This window comes from Ornithorhynchus anatinus, chromosome 3 (assembly GCF_004115215.2).
Source record: "Ornithorhynchus anatinus isolate Pmale09 chromosome 3, mOrnAna1.pri.v4, whole genome shotgun sequence".
Lineage (NCBI taxonomy): Eukaryota > Metazoa > Chordata > Mammalia > Monotremata > Ornithorhynchidae > Ornithorhynchus > Ornithorhynchus anatinus.
In genome coordinates, this window is record NC_041730.1 from 12,616,429 (window position 1) to 12,631,932 (window position 15,504).

Here is a 15,504-nt window from a genome sequence, read left to right on the forward strand (position 1 = left end):
TGACATTCCCCTCCTGTGACATCACAATCTGTTGCCTTAGCAACCAGTTGTGAAGTCCCAAGCTGAGGGTTAGGACTTCAGGGTGGGGGGAAAGAAGAAGAAGAGGAGGAGGAGGAAAAGGAAGAAGAGAGGGGGAGAAGGAGAGCAGGAGGAGGAGGAAGAGGTGAATTTCCAGAACAGAGGGGTCCTGGGTCTCTCAGCTGCCAGCTCTGACCTCTGGAGATGCACAGAAGGACAAAGCAAGAGGCATCAAGGACGGAGAGGAGGGTCTCAAGTCCGAATCCTGTTAACACTCCAGTTGCCTTTACATGCCAGTTGATGAGGTAGAGAAGAGGAAGGTAGGGATAGTGACCATTCTCCACCAGTTGAAGGAGGAGACAGGCACCCCCATCCCCACCCCACACGAGAAGCAGCGTGGCTCAGTGGAAAGAGCACGGGCTTTGGAGTCAGAGTTCATGGGTTCGAATCCCGGCTCGGCCACTTGTCAGCTGTGTGACTTTGGGCAAGTCACTTCACTTCTCTGTGCCTCAGTTACCTCATCTGTAAAACGGGGATTAAGACTGTGAGCCCCACGTGGGACAACCTGATTCCCCTGTGTCTACCCCAGCGCTTAGAACAGTGCTCGGCACATAGTAAGCGCTTAACAAATACCAACATTATTATTATTATTCTCCATCCCTGACCGGTGCAGGGTAATGGGGCCCACTGGTCCCATGGATTTCCAGCTGGCCGGTGGCTGAAGCCATCGTCTTCACCGACCACCGTTCCCGCTGGACCCAGCTCGCTCCTCCCGGGTCTCGTGAAGCCCTAAGAGCTCCTCAACTGGGTTCCATCAAGACCTAAGAGCTCCTCAGCAGAGCTGACAGGGCCCCAGTTCGGTCTGACCCACAGCTTTTCAAAGCCTATCACTCCCAACCCTCACCCCCTGCTGACAGCGCTTAGTACAGTGCCTGGCACATAGTAAGCGCTTAGCAAATACCATAATTATTATTATTTTTATTCCCTGTGGTTCTCAAAGTCCACCCCACCCCCGCCGCCAACTCAAAATGAAAAACTAGCAACTCTGCCCACAGGTAAACTCCGCTCAGTAGAACCGCGCTCTCTTCTCAGGGATGTTGCTCTGGAAGAAGATGCCCAACTCAGGAATGGCATGGCAGGCCCCCTGGGAAGGGGTTGAGGGTTGAGGGCTGGGGGGGAGGAGGAAGTAGGGAGGTTATATGGGAATAATAAGGAAATCAGTTTCCCATCGATCTTCTTGGTGACCCAAGATCGTGTTGTCTGTCTCCCCGCTTCTAGACTGTGAGCCCGGTGTTGGGTAGGGACCGTCTCTACTTGTTGCCAAATTGTACTTTCCAAACGCTTTGTACAGTGCTCTGCACACAGTAAGTGCTCAATAAACGCGACTGGATGAAAGAATGAATGTCGCCTCGGACGGTGCTGAGGTTCCAGTAGTTTTTCCCCCAAGAGAAGATCGGAATCATGTCAACCTTACTCATCTTCCTGAGCCTACACCCGTCTCTCCCAGCTGCATTTTTCCTTTCCACAGTAGGTAAGCCCAACCCCTAAGGACACCCAGAAATGGGGGGAAATCTCTTCTCACACATAATCCAGTCCAACATGCAGAAAGGAAAACATAATTCTGTCTTTGGTCTTCTACACAGTCCCAGCCATCCCTACAACTCTCCAATGGAGATTTTCTAGGGATGGCTAATTTTTCTTTTTTATGGGATTTACTAAGCACTTCCCAATGTGCCAGGCACAGAACTAAGCGCTGGTGTAGATACAAGTTAATCAGGTTGGACACAGTCCACGTCCCACGTGGGGCTCACGGCCGTAATCCCCCATTTTACAAACGAGGGAACTGAGGCCCGGAGAAGTGAAGTGGCTCGCCCGAGGTCACGGAGCAGACAAGCGGTGAAGCCGGGATTAGAGTCCGGATCCTTCCGACTCCCGGCCCGTGCTCTAGCCACGAGGAGGGCACGTTGCTTCTCGTTACTAATTGCTCTTAAATGGGAATATAGGGGTCAGCGGTTTCTAGTTATTCTTTTTAGCCATTTTGAGAGCAAAGTAAAGGGGTTCAGAACTCATTCAAACAACCCAGCCTTGTCAATAAATACAAATAGATAAACTATTCCTAAAAAGTCATTTTTCCCCACCCTCTTTCCTGTCCAGAGCATTGAATAAGTGACCCCAGAGCAGCTTTTCTCCACTGAGCTGACCCCGGGCTGTCTGTAAATCCCGGCCTGGATGGAAAAACAGAAGCCCCATAGTGGATCCCAGCAGCCCCTTAATCCGCAGCTCCACCTTCAATACGTACAACTCTAGTTTCAGTCTGGATAATAACAATTACAATAATTGTGGCATTTATAAGCACTTACTATGTGCCAGGCACTGTACTAAGCTCTTGGGCGGATGCAAGATGAGTCCGACACAGTTCCTGTCCCATCTGGAGCTCACAGTCTCAATCCCCATTTTACAAATGAGGTAATTGAGGCACAGAGAAGTGAAGTGACTTGCCTGAGGTCACACAACAGGTTAGTGGCAGAGCTGAAATTTAAACTCAGGTCCTTTGACTCCCAGGCCCGTACCTTTACCACTAGGCCACTTAATAATAAGAATAATAATAATAATAGTATTTAAGTGCTTACTATGTGTCAGGCACTGTACTAAGCGCTGGAGTGGATACAAGCAAATTGGGTGGAACACAGGCCCTGTCCCACATGGGGTTCACAGTCTCAATCCCCATTTTACAGATGAGGTAACTGAAGCACAGAGAAGTGAAGTGACTTGCCCAAGGTCCCACAGCTGACAAGTGGCGGAGTCGGAATTAGAACCCGTGACCTTCTGACTCCCAGACCCGTGCTCTATCCATTAGGCCACGCTGCTTCCCCTATTTACTACGCACACTCGTCTGCTGCGCGATCATGGGCAAGCCACTTCTCATCTTCATGCCTCAGTTTCCTCCTCTGTAAGATGGGGCGTCACAAACTTGCTCTCTCGCCTATTTAATGTTGGTATTTGTTAAGTGCTTACTCTGTGCAGGGCACTGTTCTAAGCGCTGGGGGAGACACAGGGTAATCAGGTTGTCCCGCGTGAGACTCACAGTCTTAATCCCCATTTTACAGATGAGGTCACTGAGGCACAGAGAAGTGAACTGACCTGCCCACAGTCACACAGCTGACAAGTGGCAGAGCCAGGAGTCGAACCCATGACCTCTGACTCCCAAGCCTGTGCTCTTTCCACTGAGCCACGCTGCCTCTCGTGCCTATTTAGAACACTTTCGATTAGACCGTAAGCCCGTCAAACGGCGGGGACTGTATCTGTTGTCGACTTGTTCATCCCAAGCGCTTAGTACAGTGCTCTGCACATAGTAAGCGCTCAATAAATACTATTGAATGAATACTTAGAACGTGAGCCTCTTGTGGGACAGGGACCGTGTCCCACCCCACTACAATAATAATGAAGGCATTCGTTAAGTGCTTACTACGTCCCAGGCCCTGTACTGAGCGCTGGGGTGGCTACAAGCGGATAAGGTTGGGCACGGTCCCCGTCCCACGTGGGGCTCACTGCCTCAATCCCCACTTTACAGATGGGGGAACTGAGGCCAGAGAAGTGAAGTGACTTGCCCAAGGTCACAGAGCAGACCAGTGGCGGAGAGGGGAGTAGAACTCGTGACCTTCCGACTCCCAGGCCCGGGCCCCACTAGGCCGTGCTGCTTCTTGGAGCTACCCCGGTGGTTGGCAGATAGTAAGCGCTTAAGAAATACCACGACTATTAAATACGTCTTCCAGTCAGTGCTTTAGCGTGGCCGCCCCCTGGCCTCTTTTCACAGACCCCCAGAAAAATCTCTTCCTTGCCAAAATCTGTGCTACTAATTAGCCCGCGCATCATCCTCCCAGACCGGCCACCCAGCAGCAGAAGTCGCTCTCGCTCTCAAAACCCAAACCCCGCACCCTCCAACCGCCCCCCCCCAGCCCATCCTCTCCCTTCCTCCCACATTCTAGGACTGTCGGGGTAATTACTCTCCCGGTGCAAATCCGACCGATCCGTGGTGCCAAGGCGATTCACATCGCCTTGGAGACCCAATTAGGGGCCAGGAAACGGTGTTAAAAAGACCAAAAAAAAAACCCCCAAAACCAACCCACCCCACCGAATCCACCCACCCCCAGGATGACGCTGTTCGGCAGCTTCGCACGGATCCAACCAAACCCGACCGGGGACCGAAAGGCTTGCCTTTGGGGTCTGCCGCCTCAGCGATTGATAGACTCCGATTGTCATGTAGGTCAGAGAAGCCCAACTCTGGGAAGAGCGGTTTAAACGGCGGCCGTGCTCCTGGTGCTTGCAGTTTTTTGCAAACATCAGAGACCTTCCCTGGTCCGTGATGTGGTTTGGTGTGGCTCCTCACTGCAGTGAATTAGAGCACCGGCGTTTGCTGCACAACCTCGGGGTGGGTTGCTAATTAAGGCAGCAGCGGGCATTTCTCTCTCTGACTCTGTGGTTGTGACATCTTGCATCACATCCCACTTTTTTTTTTCTTCTCACGGTATTCGTTAAGCGCTTACTGCGGGCCAGGCACCGTACCGAGCGCCGGGGGTGGATACGAGCTAAGCGGGACGGATGGGCACGGGCCGTGTCCCACGTGGGGCTCGCGGCCGTCGTCCCCATTTTACAGACGAGGGAACTCCGGCCCAGAGGAGCGAGGTGACTTGGCCAAGGTCACACGGCAGACGGGTGGAGGAGGCGGGATTAGAACCCGCCTGGCCGGCCGTCGGCCGTCTGGAGTCCCCGTAACCTCTAACCTGTGACTCCGCGTTTGAGGTTAGCCGGTCAGGGGGCCTCTCAGCCACGGCCCCTGAAAACTCCTGAATTTGATCTAAGATACTTGTTCTTCTGATCGCTTCTCCCCCGCTGCCCCCGTCTCTGTCTGCTAAATCCTTTACACTCACTGATCTCCATTCATTCATTCATTCAATAGTATTTATTGAGCGCTTACTATGTGCAGAGCACTGTACTAAGCGTTTGGAATATACAATTCGGCAAAAGATAGAGAGCTCCTGCCCAATGACGGGCTCACAGTCTAATCGGGGGAGACAGATGGACAACAACATAAACACAAAGTAGTGTGACCTAATGGATAGTAATAATAATAATAATAATGTTGGTATTTGTTAAGCACTTACTATGTGCAGAGCACTGTTCTAAGCGCTGGGGGAGATACAGGGTCATCAGGTTGTCCCACGTGAGGCTCACAGTCTTCATCCCCATTTTACAGATGAGAGAAGTGAGCCACAAAGAAGTGCTCTGCACATAGTAAGCGCTTAACAAATACCAACATTATTATTAATAAAATGGGGATTAACTGTGAGCCTCACGTGGGACAACCTGATCACCCTGTATCTCTCCCAGCGCTTAGAACAGTGCTCTGCACGTAGTAAGTGCTTAACAAATACCAACATTATTATTATTAAAATGGGGATTAACTGTGAGCCTCACATGGGACAACCTGATCACCCTGCATTAATTCATTCAATAGTATTTATTGAGCGCTTACTATGTGCAGAGCACTGTACTAAGTGCTTGGAATGAACAAGTGGGCAACAGATAGAGACAGTCCCTGCCGTTTGACGGGCTTACGGTCTAATCGGGGGAGACGGACAGACGAGAACAGTGACAATAAATAGAGTCAGGGGGAAGAACCTGTATCTACCCCAGCGCTTAGAACAGCGCTCTGCACATAGTAAGCGCTTAACCAATACCAACATTATTATTATTGAGCCAGAAATAGCTTTCCCAAATCTATGTGGTGTTGAAGCGCTCTATTGACCAACGGGAACGGGGAGGATCCAGCACCTCAAGCCTTAAGGGTCACTGGTGAAACCCACCTGCAGTTCAGAGAGCTGAACACCTGAGACTTGCCCAGAGTGGATATTCTGGGAACTTGGGCTAGACCCCTTGCTTGACTAAGATTGGCTTTCCTTGTTCATTTTTAATTTTTTTAGGGTATTTATTAAGCACTTACTCTGTGCCAGGTGCTATGCTAGACAGCGGGGTAGACAGAAGCTAATCAGGTTGGACACAGTCCATGTCCCACATGGGGCTCACCGTTTTCAGCCCCACTTTCCAGAGGACCTAAGTGAGGAACAGAGAAGAAGTGACTTGCCTAAGGTCATACAAGCGGACAGAGCCTAGGTTTATTCATTTGCATTTGAATGCCACCTGGGTGTTGAACCCTTGGTGAAGTTCTGGGAATTTTTAAAGTGAAATTCTGGAGAGGCAGTGTGGCTTAGGGAAGGTGGTGGGAGTCTGGGAGTCAGAGGAATGGAGTTTGAATCTCAGCTCTGCCACTCGTCTGCTCTGGGACTTAAAATCCCTTAATTTCTCTGTGCCTCAGTTACCTCATCCATAAAATGGGGATTAAAGTTGCGAGTCTCATGTGGGACACAGACTCCAACCTGATTAGCTTCTATCTACCGCAGCACTTAGCATAGTGCCTGGCACATAGTGAGCGCTTCACAAATACCATAAAAAAAGCCTAGCCTGCAAGCTACTAGGCAGCAAACTTTTGGGCCCAGACTTTGACCTGTATTGCAAATCAAACTTTCCAAGCACTTAGTCCAGTGCTCTGCACAGAGTAAGCACTCAATAAATACAACGGAATGAAACTCAAACTCCCAACTAAAAAAGTTTTTGGCCCTTTTCCAATTTCAATCACATTTATCAAGCCCTTACTGTATGCAGAACACTGTATTAAGCAGCTGGGAGAGTAAAAACAGTATAATAGACACGTTCCCCGCCCACAGGGAGCTTAGAGTCTAGAGGGGGAGATAGTGGCTCAGTGGAAGGGCCCGGGCTTGGGAGTCAGAGGTCATGGGTTCGAAACCCAGCTCTGCCACTTGTCAGCTGTGTGACTGTGGGCAAGTCACTTCACTTCTCTGTGCCTCAGTTCCCTCATCTGTCAAATGGGGATTAAGACTGTGAGCCTCACGTGGGACAACCTGATTACCCTGTATCTACCCCAGTGCTTAGAACAGTGCTCTGCACATAGTAACAATACCAACATTATTATTAGCTACAGACAGGAACAATTTCCATTCCCTTCCTCCACATGCCTTGCCGTGATGCTACAATCCTTTCGCTCCTTGAAAACTCCCCCAAGCCATCAGCAGGTTCTTTCAGACACCCCTAGACACCACAACCCCCTAACCTCCATCATGGCAACATCCTAGAATTTAAACAAGCCCCATTGAACCCACCGTTGTCAAGAAGACACACTACTAAAGACAAACTCATATTTTCCCTTTGGCCCTTCCGCCCAGGATGAGAAGCAGAGGATCTGCCTAGCATAAACCTAGCTTATGTTTGCTTCCCACTTGCTGCAGAGGCTGTTTTAAATGAGTGAGTCCCAGCTGTGCTTTCCTTCCTGCTTCTTCATTAATTAAAGCCTTGCACCTGGTGGCTCTCTGAACCGCTTACTCTGCTGCCTGGCTGCTTCTCTTCCCCCTCGTTTCTTCCCCAGGGTGGGTCTCCCATCCTAAGAGGCTTGGGGATGGATTCTGGGTACAGCAGGTATTACTTTCCCTGAGCCCCCAACTCAGATCGTCACAAAAGAGGTGGTGGGCATCACGGGATCCGGGGCCTGACTAAGGGTAGTGTCTGTTAAGAGATTAACCTGTCAAGTGCTGTCCTGAGCAATGGGGTAGCTGCAAGATCATCAGATCGGATACAATCCCTGTCTCACTTGGGGCTCACAATCTAAGTAGGAGGGAGAAATGGGTATTTAATCCCATTTTACAGATGAGGAAACTGCGGCACAGAGAAGTCAAGTGACTTGCCCAAAGGCATACAGCTGGCAAGAGGCATTCCCAGGAGTCCTGAGCCCATGTTCTTTCCCCTAAGCTTCTCTGCCTTCTCCCCTGATAATCCTTCCAGAGGGCAGGAAGCTGTTTATGTCCAGGTTCTTTCCCAAACCTTTTAATAAACATGGAATCTCAGCCACTTTGGCAAGCCCTCTTTGGTGTGCCCACTTGTAACCAAGAAGCCACGTAAGATATAACAATAATAATAATGGCATTTGATAAGCACTTTCCATGTCCCAGGCACTGTACTAAACACCGGAGTAGATAAAAGCAAATTAGGTTGGATCCTGTCCCTCATGGGGCTCACAGTCTTATTCCCCATTTTACAGATGAGGGAACTGAGGCACAGAGGAAGGGAAGGGACTAGTCCCAGGGTCAAACAGCCAACAAGTGGTAGAACCCAGGTCCTCTGACTTCTGGGCCCGTGCTTTTTCCACTAGTCCATGTTGCTTCTCTGCCTTTTTCCCAGATATTCCTTCCAGAGGGCAGGAAACTGTCTTGTGCCCAGAACTCTTTCCCAAATATTTTAATAAACACAGAATCTCAGATCTGCCTCAGCCACTTTGGCAAGCCCTCCTAGGTACCCAAGAAGCCATGGAAAATGTGGGAAAGCATCACCTGGTATAATCAGCTTTGTATTTTATTATTATTACGGTATTTGTTAAGTGCTTACTATGTGCCAAGCACTGTTCTAAGCGCTGGGTAGATAAAAAGTAATCAGCTTGTCCCCTGTGGGGCTCCCAGTCTTAATCCCCATTTTCCAGAGGAGATAACTGAGGCATACAGAAGTTTAGCAGCTTGCCCAAGGTCACACGGCATACAAGTGGCAGAGCTGGGATTAGAACCCATGACTTCTGACTTCCAGACCCGGGCTCTTTCCACTATGTCAGGCTGCTTCTCGTGGTGATTAGACACGCGGTGGATCATTTGTCTTCTTGTTCCTTCCTCCAAAATCCACCCTCTGGAATCTTCCCCTTGGGTCCCTGAGAACCAGAGCGGGGGGGACAGGAGAGTCTCTTGCCGCCTCCTCACCATGAGCGATACCCGCAATTATCGGTCCATTTCTAGTTTCCGTCGCCCTCCGCTACAAATAGCCAGAGACTCAAATGCAAAAATACCTTAACCACCAGGCCGGCCTCAACCAAGGGCCAGTTTCTCAAACCGTTGCTTCCCATCATTAACGAGAACCGAAGTCACAAATGTCAGCGGGTAGTGAAACAGCGATGACCCCACTGTGTCTCGCATCTGACGGAGAGCACTTCTGAAGTCCTAGAAATACTTTTGTTTGGCCACAAGCATTCTTCCATTCCCCAGATGCAGATGTGGTGTGCGGTAAGGCAAAACGGGAACCATTGAAAGGGAACCGAGCTTGACTGAGATGGAGAAGAAAGCCTCAAGGGTCTTTTTTTTTTTTTAATGGTCTTCGTTAAGCGCTTTGTTACTATGTGCCAGGCACTGTACTTAGCGCTGAGGTAGATGCAAGCTAATCAGGTTGGACACAGTCCCTGTCCCGCCTGGAGCTCACAGTTTTAATCTCCGGGTTACAGGTGAGGTAACTGAGGCCCAGAGAAGTGAAGTGACTTGCCCAAGGCTCCCCAGCAGACTAGTGGCAGGGTAGGATTAAAATTAAAAAAAAAAAATGATGGCATTTGGTAAGCGCTTACTATGTGCAAAACACTGTTCTAAGCGCTGGAGAGGATACAAGGTGATCAGGTTGTCCCCCGTGGGACTCAGTCTTCATCCCCATTTTACAGATGAAGTCACTGAGGCACAGAGAAGTGAAGTGACTTGCCCAAAGTCACATAGCTGACAAGCGGCTGAGCTGGGATTTGAACCCATGACCTCTGACTCCCAAGCCTGGGCTCTTTCCACTGAGCCATGTTGCTTCTCTAATAATAATGGTGGTATTTGTTAAGTGCTTACTATGTGCTAAGCATTGTTCTAAGCACTGGGATAGATACAAGGTAATCAGGGTGTCCCCTGTGGGGCTCACAGTCTTCATCCCCATTTTACAGACGAGCTAACTGAGGCACAGAAAAGTTACAACCCCCATCCTTCTGACTCCCTGACCCATGCTAGAAACCACGGTTCAATCCGTTTCTGGGCAATTGTAAACCGAGGATTGTATTAATTCAATCATTCAATCGTATTGATTGAGCGCTTACTGTGTGCAGAGCACTGTACTAAGCGCTTGGAATGTACAATTCGGCAATTGGTAGAGACAATCGCTGCCCATCAGCCGGCTCACAGTCCAAAAGGGGGAGTCAGACAGCAAAACAACACAAGTAGACAGGCATCAATACCATCAAAATAAATAGAATCGCAGGTATATACACACTACTAATAAAATAAATAGAGTAATAAATCATACTCTTGCGAGCCCCCTCAGGGACAGGGACTGTGTCTACTTCCCACCCGTGGAATTTCTCCCGGTGCTTAGTACTGTGCTCTGCACACAGGAAGCGCTTAATAATTACTATTATCCTGAGCATATTTATTAAGCTCACATTTTGTACAGCGCCCGGCACATAGTAAGTGGTTTAACAAATACCACTTAAGAAAAACCAAACCAAAAACACAGATGCCAAGTATAGCGTTAAGTGCTGGTGTAGAATCAGAATAATCTGTTTGGAGACAGTCTCTGTACCACACAGGGCTCACAATCTAAGACCTAGGAAGAGCAGGTATCTTATTCCCATTTTACAGAGGAGGAATCTGAGACCCAGAGAGGTGGAATGACTTGCCCAAGGACACACAGCAGGCCCGTGGTAGAACTGGAACTTGATCCTGGGTCCCCCGACTCCCAGTCCTACACCCTCTAGACTGTAAACTCGTTATGGTCAGGGAATGCATCTGTTTATTGTGATATTGTACGCTCCCAAGCGTTTAGCACGGTGCTCTGCCTGCAATAAGCGCCCAATAAATACAACCAACTGACTGACAGAACCATTAGCAGTTTACCCGCCCCACACCAATCAGACTAAGGAATTTCTTTCTGGTCTTTTGTGGAAAGTCATGCGAGAAGAGTAGGATCAAGAAAATGTGGGTTCATCTGCTGCTGAGAAAGTACCAGAGAGGCGCTGTAAAAACACTGCTCAGGAAACAACCGTCAAGAAAGTTTGCAAGTTCTGCCCGGTGTTTTCGTCTCACCCACAACAAAACTTACTCCACAGGAAAACCGTGACACAGAGAAGAAAACATTCGAAGGAGCGGCTTCTCTGGACCAAAATCTATTCTCCCAGTGGGCCTCCGCTGATGGGACAAATTGAAGCTCGGCTATTTAGAAGCAACAGCAGAGCAAATTCTCTCATGAAAGACCCATCATGTTTTCTCCTTGGTAAGCACACCTTTCACTCAGGCTCCCTTTTGCCCGCGGCTTGTTTTTCTCTGCCCTAAAAGGAGAATGGTGGGTTGGAGGGCTGGGACCTAAAACCAAGTATTGCTCAATCTCATCCGATACCACATAGGGCAGTGAGGAATCTTACCCCTCCACACACTTCCACCCCTCAGAGCCAGTCTCTCGGTCAGCTGGGTACCTGGAAGCTGACGCTTCCCAAACTTTCTTTTATAGGGAGAAAAGAAACCAACCAACAACCCGCTATTGTTGTCCAAAATATTACCTTCGGGGGCAACTCCCCACGCTGTAGGAGTGTAATTGTATCCATGAATTAACTGTGGAAGACAGGCCTTACAAAACAAGTGAAGACAAGGGAGAATCCTAGCTGCTCTCCTCTTGAGGACCCGACGGCACAACAGGCAGGCCTTCATCACCTGCACGTTCTCCCCCTTCGGACTCCAGCAGCGTCCCAGAGTCGCCAAACGGCTCATGGTCAAACGGACCCGTCCTCTCTCCTTCCAGGCCCGCTCCGTCACCCGGTTCCAGCGGTCCGGGCTGAGGCGGTGCGGGGGAGAAGTGAGCGAAACAAAACAAAAACGATGGGTTTCCTTTGAAGAAAAGGAAGTTCTTTGAGATGCTGACCCGATTTCACATTCGCACCGCTAGGCAAATCGGCAAATCCAGATGACTGTGCACGGAAACTTTTGTAAGTTTAGTGCCCTGTGAAACCAACTCTTCTATAAAGCATCGCCGTGGCCCCGTACAGTTCACCAGACTCTGCAGCACAAGGCGAGGGGGAGGTGAAGGGGGTAGGAGGCTGTTTATAAATAGCAGGGAGAGCATAATGACTAGTTTGAAACCTCTCACTTCTGTATCATTTCCTGCCTGAGGTTCTTGCTGATAAATGCCATTCTTATCTAATTATTAGTTGCTCTTTTTGTGGCTTCATCTCTGCCCTCTTTGAACATCCATATTTAGCTTCGAGGACGCGGTCGTATTTGTATTATTGCTGGAATCCTAATAATTCCAAGGGGCGTGGCGGCTAAAGTGATAGAAGTCACTTTTATTTACAGCTGGCCCCATAAAGAGAGTAAAAACATTTGTTTTTTTAATATTCATCATCAATTGGAAGCTTGACAATGGGATAGGTCCTCTGGACTGAAAAGTTTCAATGTCGGGGAGAGCTCAAGTAGATGAAAGGCTAAACGGTATAGATGCAAAGATAGCAACCAAGTTCTAGACTGTGAGCCCATTGTTGGGCAGGAATTGTTTCTCTCCATTGCCGAATTGTACTTTCCAAGCGCTTATTGAGGTGTTCTGCACACAGTAAACGCTCAATAAATTCGACTGAGTGAATGAAATGAGGAGTTGTGAAGAAAAGGTGACTCGGGGATTGATGACTGCTTTATTATTGTTGTTCATAGTAATTATAATAATTGTGGTATTTGTTAAGCACTTACTATGTGCCAGGCACTGTACTAAGTGCTGGGGTGGATACTAGCAAATCAAGATGGACACAGACCCTATCCCACATGGGGCTCACAGTCTCGATCCCCCTTTTCCAGATGAGGAAACGGAGACACGGAGAAGTGAAGTGATTTGCCCAAGGACACACAGCAGACAAGTGGCGGGGCCGGGATTAGAATCTGGGATTGAGGGGAGGCTTCCTGGAGGAGGTGGGCTTTGAGCTGTGAGCTCAAAGCAGGTGCAGCTTAGCTGATAGGGAAAAGTGTGGGTGGGTTAAATTGTGGAAGTGCGGCCTGTCTCCTTCCTATATCCAACTGGCAGCAGAAGAGCAGCATGGCCTCGTGAGTAGAGGCCATGCTGTGTAAGTACCCCAGCGCTTACTACAGTGCCTAGCACCTAGTAAGTGCTTACCAGATCCCATTAAAAAAAAGTGATATGGTTAGCAACTGTCCGCTGCTGCTGACTGCAGGGTGACAACATAGGGGATTATTACCAACATTCATTCATTCAGTAGTATTTATTGAGCACTTACTATGTGCAGAGCACTGTACTAAGCACTTGGAACATACAATTCGGCAACAGAGAGACAATCCCTGCCCATTGACAGGCTTATCCTAGCTGGAGTCCCAACAGGAGAAAGTAGGTGCCTGAATTGGGTCCCTAGGCTGAATTCAAACTTCTTTGAGCCTCAGTTACCTCATCTGTAAAATGGGGATTAACTGTGAGCCTCAAGTGGGACAACCTGATTCCCTTGTATCTCCCCCAGCACTTAGAACAGTGCTCAGCATATAGTAAGCGCTCAAATACCAACATTACTATTATTAATTAAAATGTTTGGCAGGCTGGGAGCCAGAGTTTGCCCAAACTTCCCATTCCTCTCATCGTCAAGCTGAAACTCCTGATCATTGGCCTTTAAGGCACTCGATCAACTTTCTTCTCTCACTGCGACCTAGCTCACAATCAACTCTCTCCTTCATTCATTCGATCGAATTTATTGAGCACTTATTGTGTGCAGAGCACTGTACTAAGTGATGGAAAGTTCAATTCAGCAATAGAGAGACAACCCCTGCCCACAGCAGGCTTATTCTCACCTCAACCCAGGACCTGGGAGTCAGAGGCTCTGGGTTCTAATCCCAGCTCCACCACTCATCTGCTGTTTGACCTGGGGCAAGTCACTTCACTTCTCTGTGCTTCAGTTACCTCATCTGAAAAATGGGGATGAAGACTGTGAGCCCTATGTGGATTATCTTGTACCTACCCTAGCACTTAGGAAAGGGCCTGGCCCAGAGTAAATGCTTAACAAATGCCATAAAAAACAACTTCATCCAATCACTGTCCCTCCCCAAACCAAGTCTTTCTCTAGCCGGAAACACCCTCCTCTTCCATATCCAATGGACTACACTTTTTTTTAAATTGGTATTTGTTAAGCGCTTACTATGTGCCGAGCACTAAGCGCTGGGGTAGATACAGGGTAATCAGGTTGTCCCAAGTGAGGCTCACAGTCTTAATCCCCATTTTACAGATGAGGAAACTGAGGCACCGAGAAGTCAAGTGACTTGCCCAAAGTCACACAGCTGGCAGGTGGCAGAGCTGGGATTCGAACCCATGACCTCTAACTTCTAAGCCCGTGCTCTTTCCACTGAGCCACGGTGCTTCTCTTCCCCCTGCATCTCCAGTGCCTTTCTGAAATCACAGCTCCACTAACTTGCATAATAAAAATAGTAATTATGGCATTTAAGCACTTACTATAATAATAAGAATGATGATGGTATTTGTTAAGCGCTTACTATGTGCCAAGCACTGTTTTAAGCACTGGGGTAGATTCAAGGTAATCAGATTGTCCCATATGGGGCTCCCAATCGTAATCCACTTCATCTGTAAAATGGGGATTAAGACTGGGAGCCCCACCCAGTCTTAATCCCCATTTTACAGATGAAGTAACTGAGGCCCAGGGAAGGGAAGTGACTTGACCAGGGTCACCCAGCAGACGAGTGGCAGAGCGGGGGATTAGATTGTGACTCCCAGACCCGAGCTCAATCCACTACACCAGGCTGCTTCTCTTTCCTCTCTGCAAATTCTTGCAGTGAAGGTCTCTCTGAATAGGTTGAAAATTCTTTGAGGGCAGAGAATGTGTCTACCAACTCTACTGTACCCTCCCCAATACTCAGTTTGGGTTTCCTCATCCAGATGCTCAAATAATTCTATTGATTGATTCATTCATTAAATCGTATTTATTGAGCGCTTACTGTGTGCAGGGCACTGGAAAGTACAATTCAGCAATAAAGAGATCCACTTATTCCTCTAGGGAGAATTTCTAACTTTGGAGTACCTTTTTGAACATTCTTTCTTCTCCTTTCGTCTCTCTCCATCCCTTTCCAATCAATCAGTGGTATTATTCATTCATTCATTATTCATTCCATTCATTCATTATTGTGTGCAGAGCACTGTACTAGGCGCTTGGAATGTACAATTCGGCAACAGAGAGAGACAATCCCTGCCCGACAACGGGCTCGCAGTCTTAAAGGGGGAGACAGACAGCAAAACAAGTAGGCATCAATACCATCAAGATAAATAGAATCATAGATATAGACATATCATTAATAAAGTAGCAGCGTGGCTCAGCGGAAAGAGCCCGGGCTTGGGAGTCAGAGGTCATGGCTTCGAATTCTGGCTCCGCTGCTTGTCAGCTGTGTGACTTTGGGCAAGTCACTTAACTTCTCTGGGCCTCAGTTACCTCATCTGTAAAATGGGGATGAAAACTGTGAGCCCCACAGGGGACAACCTGATTACCCTGCATCCCCCAGCGCTTAGTAAAGTGCCTTGCACATAGTAAGCGCTTAGCAA

General features: G+C 48.6%; 1 protein-coding gene and 1 long non-coding RNA gene across 4 annotated transcripts in view; one reads left to right on the forward strand and one right to left on the reverse strand.

Annotated features, from left to right (window-relative positions):
* Positions 1 to 11,929, reverse strand: part of TRIM66 (tripartite motif containing 66) — a 100,447-nt gene extending 88,518 nt beyond the window's left edge. For both annotated transcript variants that reach the window (XR_005659835.1, XM_029060921.1), the window contains exon 1: positions 11,477 to 11,929. Coding sequence is in view for 1 of the 2 variants with exons in the window: in XM_029060921.1 (XP_028916754.1) it covers positions 11,477 to 11,684 (208 nt within the window). In the remaining variant the exon portion in view is untranslated. The remainder of the gene's footprint in view (positions 1 to 11,476) is intronic.
* LOC103167523 lies at positions 127 to 11,555 on the forward strand. 2 transcript variants are annotated; one of them, XR_003757922.2, is made up of 3 exons: positions 127 to 338; positions 11,030 to 11,193; positions 11,428 to 11,555. It is a non-coding gene; the product is annotated as an uncharacterized LOC103167523 (long non-coding RNA). The 2 variants fall into 2 exon arrangements; XR_485172.3 differs by having other exon boundaries at positions 130 to 163.
* Positions 11,930 to 15,504: the final 3,575 nt, after the last annotated feature.